The sequence below is a fragment of the Haliotis asinina genome, chromosome 5, assembly GCF_037392515.1.
Source record: "Haliotis asinina isolate JCU_RB_2024 chromosome 5, JCU_Hal_asi_v2, whole genome shotgun sequence".
NCBI lineage: Eukaryota > Metazoa > Mollusca > Gastropoda > Lepetellida > Haliotidae > Haliotis > Haliotis asinina.
In genome coordinates this window covers 23,861,018-23,882,465 of record NC_090284.1, presented here as the reverse complement: position 1 = coordinate 23,882,465, position 21,448 = coordinate 23,861,018, and the positions used below count along the sequence as shown (strand labels likewise).

At 38.4% G+C, this 21,448-nt stretch overlaps 3 protein-coding genes across 4 annotated transcripts in view; 2 read left to right on the top strand and 1 right to left on the bottom strand.

The window, feature by feature from the left end:
* Positions 1–1,323: 1,323 nt before the first annotated feature.
* Positions 1,324–8,964, top strand: LOC137283346 (integrator complex subunit 15-like). The gene is made up of 7 exons (XM_067814801.1): positions 1,324–1,562; positions 3,828–4,036; positions 4,469–4,678; positions 5,246–5,414; positions 6,518–6,982; positions 7,517–7,568; positions 8,406–8,964. The coding sequence occupies exons 2-7, from the start codon at positions 3,845–3,847 to the stop codon at positions 8,464–8,466; spliced, it is 1,149 nt and encodes a 382-aa protein (XP_067670902.1). The 5' UTR covers positions 1,324–1,562; positions 3,828–3,844; the 3' UTR covers positions 8,467–8,964.
* A 450-nt stretch (positions 8,965–9,414) lies between these two features.
* LOC137283621 (ribosomal RNA-processing protein 7 homolog A-like) lies at positions 9,415–14,388 on the bottom strand. The gene is made up of 8 exons (XM_067815215.1): positions 14,317–14,388; positions 13,921–14,057; positions 13,450–13,575; positions 12,759–12,885; positions 11,906–12,003; positions 11,162–11,311; positions 9,669–9,717; positions 9,415–9,538 (listed from the first exon to the last, which is right to left on the bottom strand). Exons 1-8 carry the CDS (start codon positions 14,366–14,368, stop codon positions 9,453–9,455), a joined length of 825 nt encoding a protein of 274 aa, XP_067671316.1. The 5' UTR covers positions 14,369–14,388; the 3' UTR covers positions 9,415–9,452.
* Positions 14,389–14,920: 532 nt separating this feature from the next.
* LOC137285304 (N-alpha-acetyltransferase 60-like) overlaps positions 14,921–21,448 on the top strand; it is a 28,142-nt gene continuing 21,614 nt past the window's right edge. The window contains exons 1-2 of one of the 2 annotated variants that reach the window (XM_067817639.1): positions 14,921–15,017; positions 19,581–19,802. In XM_067817639.1, coding sequence (XP_067673740.1) covers positions 19,693–19,802 — 110 coding nt within the window. In that variant the 5' untranslated portion in view covers positions 14,921–15,017; positions 19,581–19,692. Of the gene's footprint in view, positions 15,045–19,580; positions 19,803–21,448 lie in introns of both variants that reach the window. The other variant, XM_067817638.1, reaches the window with a different exon arrangement.

Here is a 21,448-nt window from a genome sequence, read left to right as displayed (position 1 = left end):
GGTTTATTTAATTTTCAACTGCTGATTAAATTCGCTGAGTGTTGTAACAACTGAAATCCAACATGTAGAAGATAGGTTAACTATTTTGTCACTTCAGTTTAAGTCAGATAATTGGTATTAGTGTCGTATTAGGGCAGTAGATTTGCAGTAAAGTTTTAAGTCGTTATGTTATAGCTCACTGCCATAGCTTCTATTCTCGATTCACAGCGAAGGTAGACTAAATTGTACCGATAAAAACTTCTTTCACACATTCGTTTAATTTTTAGAAGGAAAACATGCCTTTAGCTGAAATGTATTTGCAAGTAATAGTTATAGTTTTATGACTTTAAAAATGTTAAGTTGTATTTTAGGTGTGTGAAAAATATGACATACCGCTAATCTGTTCTGATTCGCCATTGAAATACTAAACACGGCGTTGTTTGAGTGTTTCTAGCTATTTCTTCCAAAACATTTTTCACATACAGCTTTAATTCTTATGTGGGGAATAGAGTGCCATGTGAAATGTGTTTGCCTGTAATGGTGTTACTTTCATAATCTATAAAAGAATGTTGGGGTGTATTTGAGGTGTGTGAAAAATCTGACATATCGCCGATCTGATCTGATCCGCCATTGATACTTGTGATGCTTCAGGGTTAGAGTTCCATAACTTCCTTCTTTCTTGTTGATCTTATTATTTGACAAAACTGGAAAGGTGTTTAGAACGCTTTGTGACAGCTTTTAAACTTTCCGTTTTGAGGGGTGTGTGACAGTGTCAGTTTGCATTTTGTTAATATCCATTCCATTCCCCACATGCAATAAGATATCTGAATTAATTATTTATGGTAAGACAAATGTCTCAAAGCAGATTTTTTAAAAAGGATAGCTGATGCTAACACATGCATTCTCGCGATACTTTTGCGTTCTTTAACATTTTTGGGAGGGAAGGCCGCGGTGTATCATTTATTCTTTCATTCATTCACATATACACTTCTTTCTTTTATTCTTTTGCTTTATTTCTTTCATTCATTCACATAATTCTTGCTAATAATTCTTACTATTATTTATTCATTCATTCATTGTAGAATTCCGACTGATGCAATAAACTGGCTGAAGTTCTGTTAAACAAGGCTGAAGTTGCGTTGGGAATGAGCCAAGTCACTGTGTGCGTTTGAGCATGACGAGGCACACGTTAATTAGTACAAATGGTAAAGAAAGCATGCGAGTGACATATTCCTGTTGTAAATTATCCCTAGTTCGAAACATACTGAAAAATCCACTGTTCACAACATACTCCTAACATTGCATGCACTGTTGTACATGTTAAGCGATTCCCATATCGCCAGTGCACTGAGATTTGGGACAGGTGGGGAAACTGTGACGTAGTTCACAAGAAGCGCATGCTGGTCTGAGAAAGATTATATTCTTCGAAAACTAAATACATATCACTGTTTCAATAACAAGCAGTTAACGCTATTCGATTAAAGAAACTTATTTCCAGAGGCACCAGGGATGAAATTTAGTTGCATCCATATGTCAAAGCAATGGATTGATCAGTTTTTGAAGTGAAGAGGACCGAATAGCCGGTGACTTACTCAATTTTTTCAAAAGTCATTCACTCAGTATTGAGACCCGATGTATCTGTATATGGTCCCTGCCCAGTAGTACCAGTCGAGACTAATTGACTGTTTCGTGTTCTTTGTTCATCTCTGTCATTTCGTTAAAGCAATCACGTCATTTTAGAGTGAATGAGTTGGGGGTACGGGCGGAACTCTTAGTACGAGTCTTACCGAGTGAAGATTTAGATTCTGTAGTGTCACGGAATGAATTCTGTAAACAAGGACAGTGACGTTTTTCAGTAGCTATACAGTCAAGACATCGCTGCTCTCGGCTAGTTTTTCAATAACCCATGCTTGTGACTAACGTTATCGGTTGGCCAGACACAGGCTTGGTTAGGCATATGTCATTAGCTATGCTCAATGATTTTTCTAAACATGTGATATTATCATAAGAAAAAAGCATTATCTCCTATGGACCTTAAGAAAGAAAAACATGTTTTTTTGTGTATTTTTATTGTCCATAGTTTTCATGTGAAAAATTCTACAAAAGTAGCACCGTCAGGACAAAATAATTGACACAAAACAGAAAAAGTGACAACCATACATGAAATATTAACTTTTGATGAGGAAAATGAAATCTTTAAATTACAAATATGTCCTTATCAATGCTGATTAGTGGAAAAGAAAAGTTAAGGTCAAGGGTGTTCACCCATGTCTCATCAAGATAAACAGACTCAGACCTCTCTTCCCTCTTTTGACATATGGTGCGTAAATAATTATTTCTCATTCACACAATATCTGATCTTTCACAAAGAACACTTCTCACTTCCCTGCTAACTTCGATGAATTGAAATCCGAACTTATGAAGCAATTTCCTAAGTTGGTACTTATATATCGAGAGGGAATGTTCAGTTTCTATTTCTTTTTGCAATATGCATAATGATAAGTGTCTATTCTTGCCATATAGACTTTGGATTGTGTTGTGGACAAGTTGTTTTTAAAACTAATCAAGCTTTTCAGTTTTCATGGATTTTGATACACCCTCTTCCTGGGCACTTGTGTTTGAAGATAGAGTTTGTGGATGTTTTAATAATGTTTAACCCCAGTAGCACAAGATGTACGTTTAAGAAATATATCAAGTGCATACAATGGTCCGTTTTTGTAGCCAGATTTGTTCATAGGCTTTTGTAGATGTGTATAAGTAATTTAATAATAGCATTTTGTAAACATACTGGATTTGGTTAATGAAATTGGGGACACCTGTAGAATACAGCACCACATCTTCTCGTGAGGATGTTAGGGTTGGGTTAACCTAACCTCACCTAACCTCAGCCTAACCTTAACCCTAACCATAATCACCTACAATTAAGTGAAAGAGTATAATGATGTGTTTTGTAAAGTTTGTAGTGCTGTATTCTAAAGGTAGACCTGAAGTTGTTATGCTGTATATATGTTAACGACTGGAACTCATATCGTAGGGGGAGAATTTCGTCAAACCTGGCCTGCTGTGAAGAATTCTTTTCATTACCAAAAATACTTACCTGATGTATTTCTTTTTTTTCACAAACTCAAACACTTTTCGTTTACACTAAAGTAATAATCTTGATTTTCTTCATTGAAGTTTTACTAGCATCTATGAATCCACCGATCAATCCATGTATGAATCCACTGGATTTGCAGGTCTATGAATCAGTTTAGTCTACGAATGCACCTACAGCATGCACCCCCTCTCTTGATTCACCTATGTCCGACATGTTATTTAGAGTTCTGCATAATGTAGAAGTTGACATCCATAAAACTCTTACCTATGAGTATATGACAGTGTGAACTCATGAGAGAGCATCTGTACAGGAAGAAGTGCTTATATTTGTTGCTTAACAGAGGGGTGATTGGGTAGCCTACAGGTTAAAGTGTTTGTGGAAATAAGCTGGGTAAGGTGGAGCAGTGCTGTACACATGAAATTTGTGACCATAGGTTTGGATCCGTATTCACATGGATTAAGCTGTCGTATACTTTATATAAGTTCTACCATCTGCCTGGAGATTGCAAGGTTGTGGGTTTGATCCCTGGCTGTGTCATATCAAAAGAAGTTATAATATGATACTTGTTGGTCCCTGCCTGGTGCTTGGTATTAATGGCATTACATGTCAGTGAGCTAGCACTATAAAACAATCTGAAGTCTAGGCAGGTACAAGTAGCCACACATACATACCCATGTACATCATCATATTCTTAAGTATGACGTCAAACCTCCTTTCATCTCACCACCTGACACAAGTCCTTGTTTTTCAGCTTGATGTGCTTCCAGTATGTCGACAATAATGAAGAAGCTGAAGTACCTAGAGTTTCCAGACTGCACACGTGAAGCTCTGTCCTACCTTGCCACCTGCTTCTCCTCACAGGAGGGGGCTGCTATACCGGGCCTTGGGGGTGGAGCTGAGAACTTTGCTGCTGATGTTTGTAGTGAATACATACTCTTCAGGACAAGGAAGAAGAAAAAGGTTCATAATATAATATAATATGTTATGCAGTCGATTAACATTTGGTGTAGGTTTCATGGTAAGAGACACAGGGTAATTGTGTTGCAGAGGAATGTGTCCATGCTGAATATGGCTCATGCAAATTTTGTACAGGGATGTGACGAGAGGCTCATTCTTTTCTAAGATGTAGCAATTTGATGTGTAGGTGTGTTCCTTGATTTGTGATCATGTCGGACATGAGAAATTTCCACAGATTTCAGGGATTTTGGTTTCATTTTAAATGTTTTTTTAATTTTATCCTGAGTTGAGTTTTACCATTAGAAATCTCAAAATACATGTCAATATTGCCAAATTCATTTTTAAGGCTAGACTGCTTTGCCGCTGCTGTTCCTATGAGAAATGTTACTGTGATACCTTTGATTCAGACAAATGAATGACATATTTTCATTTCAGAAATTGAGTGCTATACAAGAACTCCAGTTGTTAGAGATGCTTTGTACATGCTTCAAAGAAACCCCAACGAAGAGCAAATATCATATTTTCAATTTGATCTTTGGGGGAAGGGGAGACAACTCCAGTAACACTTTGCTGACAAAGTTGGTATCCATGGCTCTCTCAGTTAGTTGCAGCCCTGTGTTGGATTGTGCTGCCATCTGGATGCAGGTAGTAACTTCTTTCCATTCATAAAAAGGCTTTTGAATTAGATTTAATAACCTCATCTTAATCAAGTCAAATCAAATCAATTCTTTTACCCCAATTTCATACCTCTCTGTGTCAAGATATCAACTAGTCAGCTTTAAATTTGGTCAACCATTCTTGAATCTCCAGTCATTCTGTTGTTTAGTTGGTAGGCTGGGTTCATCTTACACAACATCCTATGTAGAGTGGGTTAGATATCGACTGCAAAGATTTGAGCAATCTCTTAAACGTTGTAATGGGTGCGGTACACAGTTTGAACAGGGTAACCGTTTGAATTAAAATGTTGTGTTTTATCTCCTGTAATGCGATGTTGCATGATAAAAATGCCTGAACAGGTTGACATCATGAAACTAGCATATTTTCATGCTAATATTCTACTTCATTTAAATTTGTTAAAGTTTACATGAGGATCATCTTTAAATATATAGATCTATCAATGTATCTTTAGTTGCATTAAAATATTTGCACTGTACATGTTGTAATCGATTGTCAAGATGGATCTGTTTAATAGCCCTGTCAGTGTTTTTGCAGGAGAGAGGTGCAGACAGCCCCTGTGTGCTGGACCTGAGCCAGAGGGTAGTGGAAGATTACTGCCTTCTCTTCCCAAGCCCTTCTCAAGTCTTCCTCAAACTTCCTTCAGTCTCCCCACTGTTCGTCTGTAACTTCATAGCATCTGTGACTTCCATACACACCCTTGTGGGTAGGTACTTTACTGTCCAGTATCACTGCTCTCAAGGATCAGACCAGTGAAGATCCGAGTTTGAACTGATCTTCAGTAACCCATGTTTTTTGTAAGAGGCAACTAACAGGACTAGGTGGTCAGGCACACTGACTTGGTTGACACATCATCACATCCCAATTGCATAGATTGATGTTGAAGCTGTCGATCACTGGATTGTCCCGTCCAGACTTGATTATGTACACACTGCTGGAATATTTCCAAGTGCAACGTTAACTTCTCTCACTCACTCACTTGAGGATCAGGACCCTGTGGTACATACAAGCAGGATCTGTAGACCAGAGTCTAGATTTTCAAAGCTCTCTTCATGCTAAGATTGTCGTAGGTGCCATACAATTACAATTATCATAGTGTTAAGGGAGCTTCGAAAATCTAAGCTCAGGGCCTGCTCAACCTAATGATCCTAGCAAAATGGCAACCATAGGCCAATGTTAAAGTATGGGAGTTAAGATCAGTGCTAAGACCACTTTATAGAACAGGGACCTGCTTGTTTAACACTAAACATACAAGCAGGATCAGGAGACAGGCTTCTTGACACCATAGTTTTTGGGGAGGATCAAGTGACCAATTGCTTGACACTATGGTCCATGCAAGTAGGATCGGGAGACCAGCTGTTTAACCATGTCACAGATGCAAGCAAGAAATAGAATTTAAATTACAATTGTGTCCATGCCATTTTTGTCACTGGCCAAATATCATTCATGACCTGCAGACACAATAGTTCAGCAGAGGAAACTGCCATACATACTTAGTTCAGAATATCTTTACACACTTAATATCTGTTGACTGAGTGAGTATGGTTTTATGCCACTTTTAGCAATATTCCAGCAATATCACAGTACAGAATACCAGAAATGGGGTTGACATATTGTACCCGTGTGTGGAATCAAGCACGGGTCTTATGCGTGACAACCAACGCTTTTACCACTTAGCGAACACACTTCCCCTAATATCTTATGATCTCATCTGATGTGTAGGTGAACTTGACTATATGTTCATGGAACCTGTAGCAGGCATTTTTTCTAAACTCCTGAACTAAGCAACTAAACAACCTTTGTTTTCAGACAAGGTAAAGATCCTGCCCCAAATGTTGCTTGAGCATGTGACAGAGTGGATCACAGAGGACTGCACCCTGTGTTGTGAGTCAGTGCGACAAGTCAGCATCCACAACACCTACTGTTCCCCAATCCCGGGACTCACAGGCTGGTGTGTGCGGGGACCAATCATCTTCAACATGCTGCGCAACTGCAAGCCACGCAACATCTCACAGGAGAACATCACGAAAACATTGAGCATCCTGTCTAAACTCCATCTGGGGCTACTTCAAAGTCTGCAGTTTTGTGAAAACACGCACATGTCTCAGTACCTGCTGACAGTAGGCGATGTGATGAATATTCTCAATTCGGTGGTGTACCTGCAGAAGAAGGCGGAGCTTGCAGCTGACAACCCCGACCTTCACACTGCGATCGAGAGACTGGCACAAGTAATGCAAGTTGCTATTGTCAGTGGCTGTCTCAGAATGGATAGAGGTAAGTCAGCTGTCTATAATCTGGGGAAAGTTTTGCATTGATGAGTATATTCTGACAGTGGACAATTACTGTGTCCAGGAATGAAAGTCGGAACTATTTATATTGCTTTTTGTATAGGTTGGTATTTAGATTAAATCTTAGTCTCACATTTTAATTTTGATAGAAACAAACAGTTCCTTGTAAATTGAAAAGGAGCCTTAGTCAATCAGAACCTGAGAAAACCCAAACTTGCTTCATTTTGGACTCTAACATTGGCGAAAGGGCTGGGCAGGAGGGAAAAAAAAATGCAAATTGACATTTTTATAATGCCCACATATCAATCAAGTTCTTGGTATTTTAGCATAAGGTGATCAAAATCAATGGTGGATAGTCTCTTATGAGCAGATATTTTCTGATATTGAGTCAAAGTTGATTATGACTTTTCAGGGTGTTTCAGTATCTAATAAGGTCATTCTTACAATATTTTATCTAGCTAATTATGAAATGATGTGACTTACGTTGATGTTTGAAGACAACCTGATTTTCTTTTTACAGGTAACTTCCAGGAACTGAGATCAATAGTGTCTACATATCTTCCCTCAAATCGGTTAGTGAATAATACCAGATCTTACTCATGAGCCATTAAGTCAAATGCAATCTGAACTAATAGAGAGGGCCAAATGATGCCATAACAGTTTCTGTTATTAATCTGTGGCAAGCTTTTTGATGCAGTCATTCAGTGTGTTGTATTTCCTTTCTATTCTCACTGAACATTCTGGTTACTACATCTTTGTGAGATCTGGGGTAGGAAATGTTTTCAGCAACCCATGCTTGCCACAAAAGATACTATGCTTGTTGTAAGAGGCGACTAACAGGATCAGGTGGTCAGGCTCACTGACTTAGTAAAGCACATGTCTGGACAATGGAAGGTTGGGTAGACATACCGCAAGACATTCAAACATGGTACTTGATGTTTCATGTGCTTAAATAACACAACACCAATTATATATGCAGTTGTCCAGTCATGTGTACACATACATTCTAGAGTTTGGCTGTTAACGCCATGCTCAGTAATATTCCAACTATATGTTGGCAATCTGTAAATAATGAGTCTGACCCAGACAGTTCAGTGACCAACATCATGAACATCAATCTACACAATACATGCTTGAAACTGTCTGAAGCTAAGTACTTTATGCCCTATACAAGCAAAGTATTTCAAGCAAACAGGATGGAGATATTATAAGCTGTTTATCAAATACATCCATGCGAAAATTTGTCTTAAGCAGTGTTTACATATGGCCTGAAAATCAACAACCTTTTGAAATAATATAGCTGATCACTTTGAGGAAGTTTAGTTTTACGCCACTGTTCAATTAGAGAATTCAGATTATTTTCTGATAATTATTCTGACTGATTATTTCCTTTTAATGACTTTTTGCAGGCTGCTTCACATGGTTCTACATCATCTTGGAGGAGAAGAGACTCCAATGGACATCAGGTGATAATATGATGACAGACGTTAATGGATACCAGATGATCATGTGACATTCTTGTGATCATGTGACATTCTTGTGACCATCATCTACATAATTTGTGTGGAGGAGGGACTCAAGACGATCATGTGTCTCATGAACCTGCATTATGTGACCAACAAAGTATGGTCTCACTGAACTTGATATGGATTTTTTTATGAACACAGTGCTTTCAAAGTCTGGATAAGTATCACTGAGTCATCTGTTTCCTTGATAGTGCAGGAACTTAGATTATGGAAATTAACAATGCATTCAAAAGGAAAAGAGAGCAGGATTGTTAAAATCATGAAAATCATGATTTTGCTGTCAGCATGGGAAAATGCTTTGGTCAGGAATGGTATTTAGAAAAGTGTATATTATGTGTATGGTTTGTTAACACATTTGATACCTTGCTATATGATAGCAATCAAATTGTGTCTTCATGTATCATGTAACCCAATTCATTATTGTCATAAATCCATTGTCAAGCTGGAGTGTTTGTGATTGACTCATCCTGTTTCATCAAGGTGACCATTTTATAGTGTATGAAAGCAGAAATACCTTTTCCACAAGCTGTTATGTTACTGTGGATCTGAAATATATTATTTAGAGAATAACCAACTATGTACAAGTGATTACGGGAAAAATGCTCTTGTTGAAATAATGTTCACAGTGCCAAGCCTTGGCAACATTAGCTAAAATGATCAAGGCAAATCATGGATTCAAATAAAGGATCACAACATTCCTTAGGTAGACAAATCTGCACAGCAAATTGTCCACTGTGGCTGGATCTCAATGTTACTCCCTGGATTGTCTGGTCTAGACGTGATTATTTACAGATCCTCTTATATCATGTTGAGTGCAACGTGAAACATGTTACACAACAAGAAGTTTAGGTAAACTGACAGATGTGACCATGTCAACCATTTCAAAAAAACATTTCATTTTAGAAATACTTTATTTACAAAAACTATACACTAGTAGGGTTTGAACTTCCTTGCAGCTTTCATCACAGATATCTTTTGTTTGTCTTCTTCGAATTTCTTCCGCAAAGCAGCAATCTCTGTAAAGAAACCAGCAAAATTCCGATACTGACTGAGATTGTAGTATTGAAATAATCTTAGTTATAATATGGGTACAACATTTCCATTTGGGTACAAGAGAACAGGGTTTAAGATTTAAAGTACACTTACGATCTTTCTTTGTTTCTTTGAACTGAAAGGCATAGAAATTCAACAGCTCCTGTGGAAACAAAATGAATGAGTGAGTGTTACTCAGCCTTGATTAATGCTTCTTGGGACAGCATTTCAGAGAGATCACATGTGAGTTTAATGAGCGAGCTAGTTTAGTTTTCACACTTCTCACATTGTACCTATGTGGGGAATCGTACCTGGGTCTTTGGTGTGACGAATGAAAGCTTTAACAACTACCCCAACCTCACTGTTTGACAAGTGAGGATGCAGGTTGACTGCACTGGGAACCCATCACCATGAAGGGCTTGATTTAAGCACTTAAAACTTGCATTGGTGCAACCTCAAACTGGTAAATGCTACCTCTTATGTGAATCAACTTGCATGCAGTTCATGTTAATATTTTGTGTTTGGAGCACACAGACTTCAGCTGGAAAATAGAATGATGAAGAACTGACTTGGAACAGTGACTCAGATAATTGTAGGAACAGTGACAGTATTATAACAAAAGAAATCTGTAGTTTCACACTTTCATGAACAATAATTCCTTCAGGCCCAAGTTATAGAGTGAAACCTTCATTTGGGTTGAGACCCTAGTTATAGTGTGAAACCTAGTGTTGGGTCGAGGCCCTGGTTATAGTGTGAAACCGTCATTTGGGTCGAGGTCCCAGTTATAGTGTGAAACCTTGTGTTGGGTGGAGGCCCTAGTTATTGTGAAACATTGTGTTGGGGCAAGGCCCTAGTTATAATGTGAAACCTTCACTTAGGTTAAGGCCCTAGTTATAGTGTGAAACCTTCATTTGGGTCGAGGCTCTAGTTATAGTGTGAAACCTTCTGTTGGGGCAAGGCCCTAGTTACAGTGTGAAACCTTCAGTTAGGTAGAAACCCTAGTTACAGTGTGAAACCTTGTGTTGGGGCAAGGCCCTAGTTACAGTGTGAAACCTTGTGTTGGGGGAAGGCCTTAGTTACAGTGTGAAACCGTCATTTGGGTCGAGGCCCTAGTTATAGTGTGAAACCTTGAAACCTTGTGTTGGGGCAAGGCCCTAGTTATAGTGTGAAACCTTCATTTGGGTTGAAACCCTAGTTATAGTGTGAAACCTAGTGTTGGGGCAAGGCCCTAGTTGTGTGAAACCTTCACTTGGGTCAAGGCCCTAGTTATAGTGTGAAAACTTCTGTTGGGTCAAGGCCCTAGTTAGAGTGTGAAACCTAGTGTTGGGGAAAGGCCCTAGTTGCAGTGTGAAACTTTCAGTTGGGTCGAGACCCTAGTTATTGTGTCAAACCTTGTGTTGGGTGGAGGCCCTAGTTATTGTGAAACATTGTGTTGGGGCAAGGCCCTAGTTATAATGTGAAACCTTCACTTAGGTTAAGGCCCTAGTTATAGTGTGAAACCTTGTGTTGGGTGGAGGCCCTAGTTATTGTGAAACATTGTGTTGGGGCAAGGCCCTAGTTATAGTGTGAAACCTTTGGATGGTGTTGGTCCTTGTTCCTGTACACACCTTCTCTTTCCTTCTTTTCATCTCCCTCTTTGTGAGATGCTTTTTACGTGCCTCTGTACGTGGGGTACCTTTGTTCTTGCCAACCCGGGTCACAGTGACCCACCCTTCCTCATCTGCAACCCCCTCCTGGTCTTTCAAACGCTGTTTTTCCTGGAAGAAAGACATACATTATCTGTTGATCTCTGACGCTGGAGATGGTTTATCCCTGGATGTGCTTCATAATTTATCTTGTTCATGTCCTTGACTATGTTAGTGTGTTCATATGATTAAAACATGAGTGAATATTGTAGCTATGAACAATTTAGGCAAGGGAAACCTGACACGTTAAACTTACAGTTGGATATAACTGAAATGCATATGACTCAAATGATTAACAATCATTGGGAAAAAAATGTCAATGATGCCAAACTTTGATATTTTGCAGTTTGTTTCGCACAGATGCTATGCTGGTACATCTCTTTGCTGAAGGGGATCATCCTTATTTGGCTAAAACATTTCCAGAATCTTCAGTCTGAAAAATTGTTTGTAGATACAATAGTCTGGACAAGACAGATATATAATTGATTGAGAAATGTCTGAAATATGACACAGTCAGCCAGCATTCAAAACCATCCAAAATACCAGAAACTGACTTCATACATTGTACCCATGCTGGAAACTGACAAAAAGACATTTCAGGCTATGAGCCAACACAACAACTCTAGATAGCCCATTCATCAGTATAGAGCAAAGATCAGACCATACCTCCTCTTGTTTAGCATCAAACTTGGCCATATAGTCTTCTATTTCTGTCTGTAGTTCTTTGATGTCCACCCTTCTTTTTGAATACTGTTGGCACCATTCTATTAAAAGGACATCTTTCAAAGTGAAACATCCATATGATACATACAAATCAAACAGACTTAAAAGCACTTGATTATTTCACATTACTTTTGTAAATATGTCTCACCATTTTGTGTCCTGCTACCAGTGAAATATGACATGTTTCAACCAAACCATCACATTATTTAAAACTGCACATATTCACATGAAATAGAAACTTAGTAATTCCAATTCCTGCATACTTTGGGCCTCTGACCTGTGGCTCCTTTCACGAAACAACCTTTGCTAAAGTTAACCTTAACTCCCATTGTTTAACATTGCTCTAAGGTTACCTTAGTGACTTACGATCACCTTAGTGCTTTGTGAAAGGAGTCCCTGGTCTTACTATACACCTGAATATATGAATCAATCAGGTTTTCTTCAACTTCTTATTTGCAGTATTTATATATGGTCACAATAACATGTCATAGCAACATCACCAGTTCCAATGGTTGTAACACCCAGAGAAACACCACAGTTCCATGGTAGGGTAACTGAAGGATTTGCTTGTTTACAGCAGCACTCTGCACAATTCCAACTATTATGCATCTTGTAAATAACTGACCAGACAATCCAGTGATTGATATTATGAACAAACATTCCATACTGTATAAGTCACCAAGTCTGATCACCCCATTCAGTAAGTTATCCTTGCACCAGTACAGGTTCTAACCTGTGATCACCATGGTGCGGAAAGAGATGAAACCCATGAGTGACATCATCACAAAATACTCACTGTGAAGTCCAGTGCTGCTAACAATTTTTTCTGGTGTGTTGAGAACTAAAGGCGAGTCATAGGACAGTTTGCAGGCCTGTTTGACAGCTGATGCATTCTTGAACACGATGTATGCAACTTTAAATCCCTGAAGATAAATAGGTGCACTGACTTTACATGCAAAGCCAAAGTTGTGTGCGTGATTATGAGAGTTTTCACTTTAAAAAAGTACTTTTCAAATAAAAAGATTACTGTATGAGTATTTGTATCAGTAATAATCACAGCAGTATTTTTTCCCAATTTGTCCATTAACTAAAGCAAGCCTATAAATTTTAACTTTACCAGTCTACCAGTCTGATTACTATATCCCATGTTTACTGGAATGTGTTTTTTTGAGTTAGTAGGTAAACATAGTTCAACCAAATATGTTATCACCTATTTCTACCTGAAAAATAAATGATCCTTTTACTGATGAATCAATTTTCATTTCTCTCACTCTTGCAATAACCTACAAATTCAAAATACATTCACTAACTTTTCTTCTGATTAAGTGATCTGTGTTATACAGTATTTTAAACTTGTTTACTTCAGAAGCTCTTCCTTCTGAATCTTATCTGCTGTGTCCATACTTTCTGATCTACAAATATCTTACTCTTGCCAAAACACTATCTGCTGCATTGCATGTATTGCAGTCATGAACATGTACACATACTGGGGTAGTGATGTTGATTGGGAAGTACCGCGAACCAGTACTTGGGAGAGCTGTAAGTGTTGGCTTGTCATGTAGGTACACTTGTGCAATCTTCCCACAAGGTGTAAACAGCTGCTTCACACAATCCTAGAATGATGGAATTAATAATTACAAATAAAGCAAAAATGGACATGACATCAACATTCTCATTAATTTCACAAGTGAATTAACTCCACTTATAACATTCTACTATGAAACAAATGAGGACATTATCTTCCATTGTATTTCATCCATGTCCCATAAACATCACATCACTTTATCATGGCTATCTTTGAAACTGAATTAAATCACACTCTGCTAAATACTGCCATCAAACTTTGATTCAAGGCAAATTTCTACGGCCATTTCTACTCTCGTGAATGAGATATAATCTATCCTAAGATAACATCCTTCACTTGATATCATTATCATAATGATCACGGTCATGCTTACCTCATTGCAGTAAGGTGGCACATTGAGCACAAAGAGAGTTCTATATTGTGGATAGGCAGAATCTTTCTCTCTGACACTGTGTGCTTTTAGATAGAGGCAGTGGGCAGGTTTGTCAGCACTGAACTTCAAGGGAACAACTGAAAAATAAATGAATGAACGAGTGAGAAAACGTATTTGTGAGTGAATGAGTTGAGTTTGCTGCTGCTTTGAGCTCAATTTCAATCAGATTAAGTAACATTTGCGATGTCATTCCACTGTCTGCTCGCTCCATTACTTGAAAGCATGGTGCGATGTGTACCAGTTTTAATTTACGCCACGTGTCAGAATAACTGGCACGAGTCGGTAGATGGAACCCGTCCGTCAATCACAGCGTAGATGTAAACAAGAAAAGCTTACCCGTGAAACCCTGAACTGTAACAGCCCCATGTGTTTGGTCGGGTGCAGCCATTTTGTAAACATTAACGAAAATCCGTCGCTAAAACATACGATCAGGGAATCAAACGAAAATAAATCATCAACCATAAAGCCTAAGTCTTATAATGTCAATAATGCAAAGTGTTTATAGAATCAGGTTCAATATTTACTACATCTCTCATAGTTTATTTGCTAACATTCGTGTTTGCTACATTTCGTATTCGAAATGGTCAAATTTTAACACAAATCCTACAGGTGATAGACCTAAAACTGCATAGCTCCAAAACGTCAAAAACAGAGCACCTGGCCTGGAAACGCCACTATTTATGAGGTAGCGCGTTTGAGCTAATTGTTGGTTGAGCACAGCAGTCAGATTAAACGATCACATGGGGAAGTAACAGGTATCGTTAGGGTGCTGAGAGGCCTGCAAACGTGATTTTCGGCGATATCATCAGGTTTGTAGCTTGCGAACACATCATGCCGTTTCTATATAATTAATTTCGTGCCATTTTGAAATAGTGCTGATTTGGTCTGATTCCTTAACCATTTCCAGTTGTTATCGTTTCCGGGTGGGTTTGACAAGAAAGCGAACTTGCGACGATCCTGGGCTATCGCATCAAATACGAGCACCTTCCCAGACCGGAAGTTGTTATATTTTCCTGTTTATATTGAAGCAAGCGCAGGTGATTATTCAGGAAGATATTTATGATGTATGTATTTCGTGTTTTCACTGCGGTGCAGATCTAGCCACAGAATTTTCTATAAATACAACTAAACATCTGAGATGGATGCAGGTCTAATTGATGTTGTTACTCAGTAGAGGACACTACAGCTTTTCTGAAATCATATGCTTACAAATTCTAATTTCAAATGAAGCTGAACATGCTTTAATGCTATGGCAGATGTCAAGAAGCTACCAATCATTATTTCAGTTCAAACACTCAGAATATCCCAATCAACTGTATTGTAGAATATTGGGTACTAGTTTAGGAATGCTTCTGTTAATGATTTTGAAGAAAGTTTTATTGTTAGCATTGATTTGCATAGATCATTGGCATCAAACCAAATGAAGTTACTTCTGTCATCAGTTCAATCAGTTGTTGACTTGATCATGAATCTGTATCAAAGAGCCCAGTTATGCTGTCCACAACCTCACAATTGCTGTAATATAGCTAAGAGCATCATAAAACCATGCTTATTTTCTGTATCAAAGAATGATATACAATGATAAACACAGATCATGTGGCAGGCTATGTTTAACTTTCATCGTGATAGATAGAAAGGGTCGATTTATAAGTGTTATGTACAGTACCATAATCCTGCTTGACATGTGTCTTGATCAGATGTTCTCACACCTGCCAAATCAATATCAACTAACTGAGTAAACACATCCATAGTGTTTTCATGGGTAATTAATCAATTCACATCATATACCTTCCGAGAGATTAAGAATGAATACACTTAGTCATGTGTTAAACAGTACTGACATGACGCATACATATACACATGTGCACAGATCTTTCTTTCCAGATAACAGAATCATTTTTCAATGGAAATCTATGGGAATGGTTTGAAAATCCTCCATCCGGGTCCAGAAACATGGGGTCTGGTTTAGCGGGTACAATTTCTGAATGCAAGTTTCATTTCACACAAAAATCATCCATAACAGCATTAATTAATCATGTTATAGTTGTTTATCTTTGCAAGAATATTTTGGTGCATAAATAGTGAACTTTTGTCGGGTATTCACCTGTTTGATGGTGTAATCTATGCTTTTGGAAGTCAGTTTATGGAGAGTGTATGGCCAGAGACAATCCTTTATGATAAAATAGCTCTGTATATTTTATGTGGAAAATTTGGTATTAATCACATCGTTGTTTAAAGGCTAGAATTACAGTGAATTATTCTTTTCCCATGCGGTGAGAAGGTGTCACCCACTCTAAACTACTGCAGCATGACATTGTCATGTAACTAGCTGGTATTTTGTGGAGCCACACATCTAGGTAACAGATGTGTATAGGTTATGTGTTACAAGTCATCAGTGAGTCACTCAGTAATGAGTGCTGTATATAGAAAATTCTTTCATATTTACTGCACAGGTTTGAATGCTGATACAAACAATTTTCTTTGTCATTATGTCAAGTCCATTAATTGTTAGTTTTTACAGAATATTACAGCATATTTCATAAATGGTTGCTATAGAATGTTTCTTAAATTGTTGAATATTTGATAAATTATTCTGGGTGATACATCTGCTGAACAATTCAAAAGCTACTCTGAAAAGTAACTCTCTTCCATAGTTATATTGACATTGTACAATTAAGTGGGTTAGTGACTTAAGTTTTCAGCCACACTCAGCAATATTTCAACTACAGTGGTCTGTAAATAACTGGAGTCTGGACGAGACATTCCAGTGGTCAACAACATAAGCATAAATCTTTGCAGTTGGGATACAATGACATGTGCCAACCAAGTCAGTGAACCTGACCACCCAATCTTGTTTGTCACCTCTTATGACAAGCATGGGTTAATATAGACCATTCTTAAGCCAGGTCTTCACAGGTTTATTTACTCATACCAAACTGATAATTTTTTTTGCAGATCCATCTAAAGAGGGTTGTAGCTGTCTAACATGCAACCAAATGGGTTGTGATCAGTGATGTTGATTGTTACTCCCCATATCATCTACTGTTTTCTCTGATCCTTATTCTGATATTCATGGTCTTCGTACCCCTGAAGGTCTGGGGTAGAATAGGCCTTCAGCAACCCATGCCTGCCATAAAAGACTCGCTCACTTGGTTGGCACATGTCATGTGTTCCCAAATACACAGATTAATGCTCATGCTATTGATCACTGGATTGTCTGGTCCAGACACGATTATTTACGGACAACTGCCATATAGCAGGAATATTGCCAAGTGCAGCATAAAAGTAAACTCACTCACTCACTCTCTATGGTCTTCGTAATTCAAGGAATATGGCAGATGACTAGAAACATTACCAATGAAACTAATTTTATGCTCTGGTTTTTGGCTACTTTTTAAAGAAAGCAATCATGCTCCTGGGGGTTGTTTACATCTGAACATTGGAAGTTGTGCAAGGGCATGACTTATGACACCCTTCTGCAGTGATGATCTTTTCCTAAAAAATAATCTGTAGCCTCTACAACACATACCTAAATGCATTGAACAAGGGTGGTCAAAGATGGATGATTATAAAAATGAAGTAGTAGAAACTTAAAACAAAACTCACCGAAACAGGTGCTCCGTCCAGAGATGCCAAGTTTTGATGTGTGAGTTTCCTGATGTGACCAGCAAATCATGGAACGGAGCTGAGAAATCTCAGATGATGGCCGAGCATGTTTCCAGTATTACCGACATTGCTTCTGATAGGGGCGTTGCGTTTATGTTATTACCACTAAACTACCGATATCTCTGCAGTTGTTCTGCAAGTGGTCTGCATTTGTTTACATTTGAGATGCAGTTCCTTCAAATTTGCCGTAATTCCTTCATTTACTCGGGTGGCCTGGAGGATCTGTCCGGGGTGAATGCCAGTCTATATGAGATGATGAGTGGGATCTTGCTGCATTCAAATTCCAGCGTGTTCAAAGCCTCTGCTTCAATTGTTTACCATCTCAATTAAGATCCCGGGGTAGAATAGGCCTTCACCAACCCATGCTTGCCATAAAAATTTTATTAAAATGCTTGTCGTGCGAGGTGACTAATGGGATCGGGTGGTCAGACTAGCTGACTTGGTTGACACTTCATCGGTTCCCAAGATCGATGCTCATGTTGTTGATCACTGGATTGTCTGGTCCAGACTCGATTATTTACAGAGCACCGCCATATAGCTGGAATATTGCGGAGTGCAGCGTAAAACTAAACTCACTCACTTACTCAATCCTAAAATTTTGATCTGAGCAGAAGAAACCCACCAGTGACCCAGTGTCTATTCTAAAATACCACTGAGAAAGCAACAGTATCCGTCATGTCTCCCCCGACCGATACATCTGTTAAGGAGACGTGTGAATCAAAAGGTAAGCAAAACCCGAGACTGCCCCCTGTCCGTCCGACTGTAAAAAAACTCCAAACCAAGTGTTTTTCAGAAAAAAATGGTTGCAAGAATGGTCATGGCTCTCTCAAAATGAGCTTGGTGCTATGATATGTGACTATTGTAGCCAAAAAATAATGAGCAATAGTGTCACTGGTGGTGGTTGCAATAACTTTCATACATCAACACTATTTTGAAAGACGGTAATACAGGTATTCCCACCTACATTTTCCAAATTCCCCCTCCTTTTTTTGTAAGGGGGCGACAAATCCCCCCTAGATTTTCAGTTCTGAAACAGACACTGGCGACCACAAATACTACTTACAAGTAAATAGTACAGCCATTTGACTGTAGATGCCTAAGAGCTCATGGCCCTGTTCCAGAAAGTGATCTGAGCATTAATGTTACCATAAGCCCATGTTGAGGTGTATTAGTTAGGATCACCTTAGACCTATGAAGATCTAGGTTAGAATGGATCTTCAGCAACCAATGCTTGTTGTAAGAGGTGACTTACATTATCATATAAAACATGCAGGGATGGAAATAATTCTTGAATTGCTAATGTACCCTGGTACAGTGGCATTTGTAAAATTACTTGCCCTGATAATTTTCCCGCTAAACCAGGCGATTTTCTTGTTAGTTATTTAAATAAACAACATAATTAACGATGGACAGTCAACCGGACATCGGTACAGCATGATATATAAATTAGCATGTCTGACAGAAAAAGCCACTAGACTGTGACGTTGGGCAATGGGTTGTTTCCAACCCTGAGAGGTCATCATATCCCAATTGTCTCTGTCATTGCTCATGATGTCTCAGTCTTAGAATTGTCAGATCCATACTTTATTAATTACAGTCGTATAGCTTGAAATAGCAGCGTCAAATGTGAAACAAGCAAACAAAAGAGAACCTAACTTACGAAAATCAATATTTTGACAGTGTGGCATCTATTTGATTGTGTTTTCTGTACATTACATCAGGCTGTTTAGAAAGGGTTGCAATATGTTTATTAATATAGTATAAAATATGTTTGGCACTATACAAGTTTTATGTATATGGTGCAGATTTGATAAATATATATGGCAGTATTGCTTTGATAATGGTGTAAAGGAATAATATTGAACACCTGCTCTGCCATCATCAAATTACTCCATATATGTATTGTTGCATCTTGTTCCTTTGTTTTCTTTCAGACTCGTTAATGGTAACAGATGACTTTGACGATATGAACCTTTATAAGGGCCTGCTGTTACCTTGGTAACAGGTATCTTGTTGCCTCTGGCGCTTGAGATTGGTTATGCCTCTATGAGCCAGGTCCTGTCTCTGTGTGTGCAGCAAGAAGTGCAGCTGCGCTTTCTCTGCCCTCATGATCTGGATGAGGTCAAGAGATTATGTGCAGAGTGGTTCCCAATAGAGTAAGTACATCGCTAAGTTTGGCTCCTATAAAGTAAGTACATCGCTAAGTTTAGGTCCTATAGAGTAAGTGTGTCACTATGTTTGGTTCCTATAAGTACATGGCTAGATTTGCCTCCTATAGTGTAATAGTGTAAGTACGTGGCTAAGTTTTGTTCCTATAGTGTAAATACATGGCTGAGTTTGGTTCCTATATTGTAAGTACATGGCTAAGTATGGTTCATATAGACTGAGTACATGGTTACGTTTGGTTCCTGCAGTGTAAGTACAAGGCTACGTTTGGTTCCTGCAGTGTAAGTACATGGCTAAGTTTGGTTCCTGAAGTGTCAGTACATGGCTAAGTTTTGTTTCTATAGTGTAAGTACAAGGCTAAGTATGGTTCATATAGACTAAATACATGGTTACGTTTGGTTCCTGCCGTGTAAGTACATGGCTAAGTTTGGTTCCTGAAGTGTCAGTACATGGCTAAGTTTTGTTTCTATAGTGTAAGTACAAGGCTAAGTATGGTTCATATAGACTAAATACATGGTTACGTTTGGTTCCTGCCATGTAAGTACATGGCTAAGTTTGGTTCCTGAAGTGTCAGTACATGGCTAAGTTTTGTTTCTATAGTGTAAGTACAAGGCTAAGTATGGTTCATATAGACTAAATACATGGTTACGTTTGGTTCCTGCCGTGTAAGTACATGGCTAAGTTTGGTTCCTGCAGTGTCAGTACATGGCTAAGTTTTGTTTCTATAGTGTAAGTACATGGCAAAGTATGGTTCATATAGACTAAATACATGGTTACGTTTGGTTCCTGCCATGTAAGTACATGGCTAAGTTTGGTTCCTGAAGTGTCAGTACATGGCTAAGTTTTGTTTCTATAGTGTAAGTACAAGGCTAAGTATGGTTCATATAGACTAAATACATGGTTACGTTTGGTACCTGCCGTGTAAGTACATGGCTAAGTTTGGTTCCTGAAGTGTCAGTACATGGCTACGTTTGGTTCCTATAGTGTAAGTACATGGCTAAGTTTGATTCCTATAGTGTAAGGGGCGGTGGGGTAGCCTAGTGGTTAAAGCGTCACGCCGAAGACACGGGTTTGATTCCCCACATGGGTACAATGTGTGAGACCCATTTTCTGGTGTCCCCTGCCGTGATATTGCTGGAATATTGCTAAAAGTGGCATAAAACCAAACTCACTCACTCTCCTATAGTGTAAGTACATGGCTAAGTTTGGTTCCTATAGTGTAATGGTGTAAGTACATGGCTAAATATGGTTCCTGCTTAGTAAGTACTGGCTAAGTTTGGTTCCTATAGTGTAAGTACATTTCTAAGTTTTGTTCCTATAGTGTAAGTACATGGCTAAGTATGGTTCATATAGTGTAAGTATTTGGCTAAGTTTGGTTCCTGCAGTGTAAGTAAGTGTAAGAATCGTTCATATAGACTAAGTAAATTACTAAGTTCAGTTAACTATACTGTAATTCAGTCCTAAAATTCATTTTTTTTCGGTTTTCATACCATTATTTTATTAAACTTTTAAAATGCCAATTTTGTTCCTTCAAATAACAAAGTTTGTACTTATTTTTTTCATGTTATTAAACTAAATGTAAGGCATGCTGGTTGTCAGTTTTCTGCATTATGATTGTATCTCACACGTAACCTAA